At 36.5% G+C, this 8,148-nt stretch overlaps 1 protein-coding gene across 1 annotated transcript; it reads left to right on the forward strand.

Moving 5' to 3' along the window:
- Positions 1–287: 287 nt before the first annotated feature.
- Positions 288–4,275, forward strand: LOC110676660 (PR domain zinc finger protein 2-like). The gene is made up of 3 exons (XM_021845411.1): positions 288–524; positions 3,057–3,342; positions 3,566–4,275. The coding sequence occupies exons 1-3, from the start codon at positions 500–502 to the stop codon at positions 4,164–4,166; spliced, it is 912 nt and encodes a 303-aa protein (XP_021701103.1). The 5' UTR covers positions 288–499; the 3' UTR covers positions 4,167–4,275.
- Positions 4,276–8,148: the final 3,873 nt, after the last annotated feature.

Genomic DNA, 8,148 nt, shown 5'->3' on the forward strand with positions numbered 1-8,148 from the left:
TAACAAAGAGGTAGCTGATACAATTACTAGGTGTAAAGTTGCAGTAACAAACATTTTTGGATCTCTTTTTTGTCATTTTCTTTATGTCCTCGTTTGGTAAGATGAGGCGTTGTTAAAAATCACGCTGGATTTAATCCCAGGTCTCCTGTCAATTGACGCCGTTTAGGCGATCAGCTGTTCCGAAACGTCTCGTAAAATGGCTCATTGCCAGTGATTTTTTGTTTATAGTCTCTTCGACTTTGACAGCGAGTAATGTGACAGAGAAGGAATAATTTATTTAAATAATTTCGCCGCTTCCATTGCCATTCCAGTGCATCGTGTGTTCGGTGTTTTACAGCACTCCATTCTGGCCGATGCGGCATTGTGTTTATTTTGTTTACTGTTGGTAAACAATTTTAGCATTCAGTTCCAGTGCGTTAGCTTGGCTGGTGAACATTTCTATCAAAACAAATTGAAATAAAAGTAGTAAAATATATGTGCGGTATAACAACAAAATCAAATGGATACAATTAATAACCATTCTAGTGAGTATAGTAAATTTGTGTAAAATTGATTTTCGCATTGGCTTCCCTTTTATTGTTCACTTCAAAATTTCTGGAGTGGATTACAAATGGAGCTCATCGGATCATATGCATTAGACTTGTATTAGGGTAATTCTCCATTTGTTGAACGGCTCGATAGGGCATGTGTTCAACAAACTTTAGCTAATGTAACGCATCTTTCATATAAATCTCCGAAAATATACCACTGACTGATAGAATCGTAATCAATACCAAATATAATAATGGTAAATATACAAATCACTGTAACTTCTAATTTTCTCAACGAAATGTTTTCCAATTTACAGAGAAGATGTTTGGATATCACATGTTTTGATTGCTTAATGCAAAGCTGATAATTATTTGCTGGGAGTGAGAAACCGATACGAAATTTGTGTACGTCATATTGACTGTTTAACGATAAACTTGCGACGATCGACGCGCCACCATATTCCATACACTAAAATTAATTTTATTGTAGAAACTACTGAATCCATGGTAGAATTAAGAACTGCACCAACGATTTTCAACCGACTACATTAATCTGTTAACTCTACCAAAACATAGTCAACATCACTACACAAAAATTTTCTTCTGTTAATTTAATCAGAGTTGTAGTATTTATGACTAGAAACATTCTAGATTTGAGAAGTTTATCATCATACTTTTGACCACACTGTGTTGTACGGTGGGTGTCACGGATTGAAATACAATGCTTTGTAGTGGATGCTACTATGGACATAGTCTAATTTACTACACTGGTCAGTGATTTCCACCAGATTATAGTAAACTTAACAGATTTTTGTAGTCGGTTGAAAATCGTTGGTGCAGTTCTCAATTCTACCATGGATTCGGTAGATTATACAAGAAAATTTGTTTGCGTGTATAACGAAGTGTATTAGAACCAACTTGGAGGTGATGATTTGGAGGTTATTTAGCAATTTGGAGGTTAAAATCCCCTCCAAACACTAGCGATTTTGCGGTGGGTTGTTGACTTTTGATGACGAATCACGAAATGTCTCTGTGAACCGGGTTCTTAAAAAATGGATATACATGATAAAAGCGCGTAATTGTTATAAACATATTTTTTGCATTTCATCAAAAGTACAAAAATTGAATGAGAATCAGTTCGTTCACATTCAAAAGTCATGAGAGCACCTTTTACTCTGATTGAATATAGAGTGTTGAAATACGCATTTTTTTTTCAATAAAAATAAAAATTAAATGCAAAATTAAGGCCCTTTTTCCATGTCTGCCCGGAAAGATCGAAACACAACAAAGGAAATCAAGCCTGCCATGATTGTCGTTGGCAAGTTGGAGTGCCTCTCTCCCAGATTACTTGGTTGATTCACAAATTAATAATGATGCACCGTTGCATGATGCACAGCTCAAAACCCTCCTAATCTCGATAACTTTTGATTCTTTCGATTCACGAAGAAGATACTTGAATACTAAAGCTTTCGAACGGTGGGTGTTAATTTCTTGGACATCTTTTTTTTTTGTTAACGGTTTAAGGCACACCGCTTCCAATTTTGCATTCTTCACAAATTGTATCATCGTTCGTGATTTATTTTGGACGAAGCTAATTTTGATTCGGGTGACATCTGTGGCATAAACGTCATGTACACCAGCCTCTTAACAGCATGGCCAGTAGGGCGATTTAAAATTAAAAAATGTTTGAAAATTTTATCTCCCATATCTTCCTTACCATCTTTACCTTAAAAATAGTGTTCTGTGAAATTTTCAGCTTTTTCGGTGGTGGCCCAAAGACAAAATAGGTTTATATGGAAATTACCATGGAGACATTTTCCAAACACGCTAGTACTGTAATTCAAGTGCAAACTTATTATCTCTTAGTGAAAACTCATTCTTCTAACCTCAATGAATGATGTTGCTGAAGAAACCAATCCCTTTTGAGCTCAAACTCATGAATATCATCAATTTCTCTCTTCACAAAATTTCTTTATTATGGTTCAAATAATGAGTTTTTACTTTTGAATGATAAGTTTGCACTTAAGTTCCAGTATTAACGTGTTTAGAAAATGTTTTCAAAATGTCTCCATAGTAATTTCCATATAAACCTACATAGTCTTTGGGTCACCTTTAGACCACCACCTAGAAGGCTGAAAATTTCACAGAATACTATTTTTATGGTAAGGATGGTAAAGAAGATATGTGAGATTGGATTTTTAAACTTTTTTAAACTTTGAACCGCACTAATGCCGTTGTATGCTGCATATGGGCACAGGGCTTACAAGCACTGCGATAAGCAGTATATATACTCATATAGGGCTTATTTCAGTGCCCGAAGGTCACAGTACTCGAAAGCACTTGAAAACCTTGGCACTGTAGCCGTTTAACGGCTAATGGTTATCTGGGTTGATTCAAATCGCCAATCTCAACATGGTTATGCCAAATATAACATATGGGTATTCCTAATATCTGCATAGTCATGCGTTTATCATGACTCGTATAACTGTATAACTACTAAATTTCAACATTTGATTTTCCATAAAGCAAACATTGACGCAACGATAGACGATTTCTGTCGACTGTGCTTGCGGAATTGCGGATCCTCATGGATGCGGCCCTGGCACGGATGCACCGAATCCGAATCCGTTGCCATTTCGGATATGTTGGTCTTCTGCTGTGGACTGCCAACGAATCTCACTGACCAGCTTCCTCAACGCGTTTGCTTTCCATGCATCAGCCGACTGGAGCAAGCATATTCCATCTGTCGCACTTTTAAAGAGAAAGAAATCATATTGGATCGATTCTACTCGTCTGGATCCGTCTTGAAGAGGAAAGATATTAGGCGCATAGGGGTCATGCACAAATTACGTCACGCTCTGAGGGGGAAGGGGGCCAAGCCAAGCGAGACTAGCCTTACAAAAATTTCGGAGGATTCATATAAAAAACGTGACAAAGGGGGGGGGGGTCAAACAAGTTGAAATTTAGCGTGACATAATTTGTGTACCATCCCATAGTATAAAAATGATCACACTAATATTAAATGTAATCAACAGGCTTGCTGAGTACAACAAATTTCGGTTTAATGTGGATGTGAAAGTAGCTGAAGTTCCAGTAATTAAATCAGACAGTTCAATTGAAGACGAAGCTATTAGTGAATCAATACCGACTGTTGTTCCCTTGCTTGACCTCCAGCAACAAGAAGAGGAATCTGTCTCCAATCAATCGGCGGAAAACTTAACTACTGAAATCACACTCAACGAAAACTTACCATCCAAATCCGAGCCCCCATCAGATAATTATTCAGAAAATAGCCTCGAAAGTTCAATTCGAAGTATGCCAAATTTAATAAATATGAAACAGTTATATGAACTTCCTGAACCTCTGGCGATCAAAACCACACGGAAATATCAAATGCGTTCCAAGCGTAAGAAACGTTTCCCGTCAGAACCGGCCGAAGATGGTTTCTTCCACTGTATCTACTGTCCGCGCAAGTTTCCTCACCGTAAAAACTTCATGGAACATCTGGGTATACACCGTGCTGTGATGGAACAGCGGTACAAATGCCACTTCTGTGGCAAGATCTTTGGTAAGAATGACCACCTGGTGAAGCACGAGTCGCGTCATCAGCGGAAGGGAGGCCTCCTTACAAATTAAATCGCGATTTGCATTTGTTTTAGAATGTGTTCGCGCCATGTATACCTACTTAGTTATAGATACTATATAAATGTAGTGCCATTAGAAATCATATGAAACAACTCAAAAATTCCGATTCAGGTATTATTTAAACATAGAGAGTAAATGATATAAATTATTGTAATTGCGATCAATGTCTTATATCATGGTATTTATCTTGATATTAGAGTAATAATTTTGAATGTTTTCAGCCTAGGGGCGATCCATTAATTACGTAAGACAATTTTTAGGGTTTTTCAACCCCGCCTACCCCCATGGTAAGATTTTTTGTATGAAAATTTAAAATAACTTGTATGGCGCGTAAGAAATCCCAAACCCCCCTCTCCCCCCATAAATCCTTACATAATTAATGGACAGCCCCCTATCAATATGGAATTCCGTACATTTTAAGAGCGTCAATATGTTTAATTTCTAGTCAATAAAGACATTTGAATAATAAAACATTTTAATGAATAGTATATAAATGAGGGACTATGAAAATAAGAGTACTCGTTTCTTGAAAGAAAATTGCCAAAATAAAAAGAAAACTCTAGGATAATGACCCAGTGAACCACGTATCGTATAAGAATAAGCATAATAAATCACATATTCATGCGTCCAAAATCAGAATCGCGCAAGATGCCAAATAAGGCGTTATCAATGTTAATACAAGTTGTATATAAATCCCCAATACGATTCATAAACGACAATCTGTGTTGACAACAAAACATGTCGTAAATAGTGCCACATAGAATCGCGTTATGTTATATAAACTGACAGATCATATATCAATCCAGAAAGCATCGTATGAAATCGCAAGAACTTAGCAAAAATTGCCACCCAAACTTTGTCTATCTGCTGACGATGGGCCTCAAAAATTAACAAAGTATGTGTCGCTGTACATGAAACGTGTATTAATATTGGCAAATAATCACCCATGTGATATGCCATCCTTGGTGGTACAGTGGTTAGGTGCCTGATTCCTGATCCAGAGGTCCCACGTTCGAGACTCGCTTGAAACTTTTTTTTATTTTCATCCCAATTTTGTGACATCGTATATCTGATCGCAGATAGTCTGAAAAAGTCGTGCCAAGTACGCATATAGCCTCCACTTTGGTACGTATATAGCCTTGTCATGCACTCTATACGATTGAATTGGTTGATATAGAATGATGTATAACAAAAGTTATACCAACCAAAATGTTATCGATAACGCCATGAATCTAAAAAAATACTTGGGTTTTCTTGTTTACAATTCTCTTAAACAAAACTAAAGAGTTCAATTCAGTCAGAGGTCCCAATTTTCGTCAAGGCTCCATAAATGTTTTCTCAGTTGGCTCAAAAATTGGTACGAAAACTGGAGGAGGAATCTACGGCCCTGGAACACACGTTTCAGTGACGATGGGAAAGTATCCAACAGTATTCCAAGCGGAGATTTTTGCCATATTAGAATGCGCTAATATTTATATTTATGCGCTATATTTTTTCTGATAGTCAAGTAGCGTTTAAAGCGTTGAGCGCTTTTATATGCTCATCAAGACTTGTCTGGGAATGCATTCTATCATTGCGAAAGGTGTGCAAAGAGAACGCAGTATACTTTATAAAGTAAAATTACACAAACATGTTCCACATGTAGCATTTACTACCGAGAATGTAGTAAACTCAACTTTACATCATTTTATCCATACCGCCCATCGGGATTTTCGGAAGAAAAAAAAATAAGAAGAAAAAAGTAGATGTTCGAAAGAACAGGGAAGCTTTTTGGCTTTTTGGAAAGCTGCTATTGAAGAAACAGTGTTCAAAACCGACAGATACAATACATCCGAACCAACCATTTGGCATAATGGCCATAACTATACTGCCCAAGTGACAATTTTGATTTTAACTGGATTTATTTATATTTTATGATTTTATAATACCTAGTTTTATTGTACATTCACACATTCCTCTAGGTTTTATTGTTCTCCATTATTCAGTGGAAATGCTCTTGAACTACTTTTGGTTTTAAACAGTTCAACGAGAATATTTCAGATGCACCACATAAACTTCATTTTTAATAAGAATAAATGTTCTTGACAACAGTTTCAAAATATCCTTGCTCCTATCTCCAAGAACACGCTATTGAGCAAGAATAAGAACTCTTGACGGAGAACATAATATATTGTCGCACCGCCACCAAACCGGATCACGCCAATGAGACTCGCGAAGCGCCTCAACTAGCCGCATTTTGAAATCAGTTTTTTAGTGTGGCGCTGCATTCTTACGATTTTTATAAACACAGCGCACTATTCACATATTAGCTGCAACGCACGGGGCCCGAGAAAATAAAAATTTCAAATAAGTGTGGGTCTTGATTTCTACCGGATGCATAATATTTCTCTTCCATCAATTAGCGCACTTTACATGAGCCTCTGTACGTGCCAAATTTTTTTGTTGTTCTCATGACTTTTACTGTGCGCCGTGTTTTGGTGATGTCTCGCTCTCTCTCACGGGCAACTAGAAGCACAGTAAAAGTTCAATCCAATCGCCTGCGTAGTAGTTCAATGTATACAAAATTTTCTTTGTTTGTTGTGAGAACTGTCACAACATTGCTTTTGTTTGCTGTGAGAAAGAAAATATAAACAGAATTGCTGCCGAGCATGCACTTCCTTGTTGGACTAATGTTGACCGATAGCTCGAATGACGTCAAACAAACATCTACACGTTTTCATTTTGAGGAAATCGACTTGTGTAAGATTGATTGTGCGTAGGTATTCGTGTCAGTTTGGTTGTAGACCTCTTTATTTGAACAATATTGTAGTAGCATTCTTGACCCATTCAGGTTATGAGGTAGATTTGTTACACTCACCTTTGAGTTAAGCAATAGTTATTTATGAAACAAGTTGCAAAATGATGATTTTTTCAGCACGAGTCGTACATTTATCCAACGAGGCCGAGTTGGATAAATACGACTAGTGCTGAAAAAATGGAGTTTTGCAACGAGTTGCATACAACAGTTTGTGCAATAACAAAAAATGCCGTTAAAGTTGGATTCCATTTTGGTGATACTACAAGAAAACTCACATGGGCATCCATGCTTAGTAGTAACTCAGTATTTCTCAAACAGGAAGGCTGTGAAATGACTGTCACAAATTTTCCCACTTTGATTGCAGAGTCTACTTTCAAAGACAAACCAGGTAAGACGCCGCTAGCAATTTTGTACCATATTGTAAGTTATTCATATCCTAAATTGTCTATAAATAAGTATACACGAACCGCTTCATAACGCTTATTTAAGAAATACGACGTCAAATTGATAACTCCCAAAACAGTACTGAAAAATTATTTTTTTCGATACTGATATAAGTACTGAAAAGTAACACTTTTCAGCTCTGTTTGTATTGGTAGGAACAGTAGGCCATTATGTTGGTCATTCCCTTGATAAAAAGTAGGATGATATGCAACCAAAATGCAAAAAAAAATTATGGTTCCATGATGGAGTTGAGTGAAACCACGGCCGTGGTAGTGGAGAATTGGTGTTTTAGAAGACAAGCCATGATGAGAAAATCCATGTATGCTGCAATGTGCAGGCCCAGAATTGATTATTTTTATTTCAGAAAACTCAATATTAGCAAAGTGCCTTGTGCTTTTCGGTTGTTTTGTGTATGATATTCACGATGTATTTTGTATGTAATCTTAGCAAGATATTCAGCAAACATTCTTCAGCGAGTCAGAGTTTTTTTTTTGTTAAAATAACGATAAGCTGAATAAGAGAATCGATATGGTATTACGTTTCAAGGACAAAATTTCTTTTCTGCTCTATTTGGAATAACAACAGTATTTTTCTTTGTTTTCAATTCATTTATACACATTTTTTGATCGACAATTTTCACGGACAAAATCGATTTGTCATTTCTTATATGGGTTTCTATTGTTTACTTTTCTTTTTGTTTTGACTATTCATTGTGGTAGTATTTAGCATACA

The sequence above is a fragment of the Aedes aegypti genome, chromosome 1 (genome assembly GCF_002204515.2).
Source record: "Aedes aegypti strain LVP_AGWG chromosome 1, AaegL5.0 Primary Assembly, whole genome shotgun sequence".
Taxonomy (NCBI): domain Eukaryota; kingdom Metazoa; phylum Arthropoda; class Insecta; order Diptera; family Culicidae; genus Aedes; species Aedes aegypti.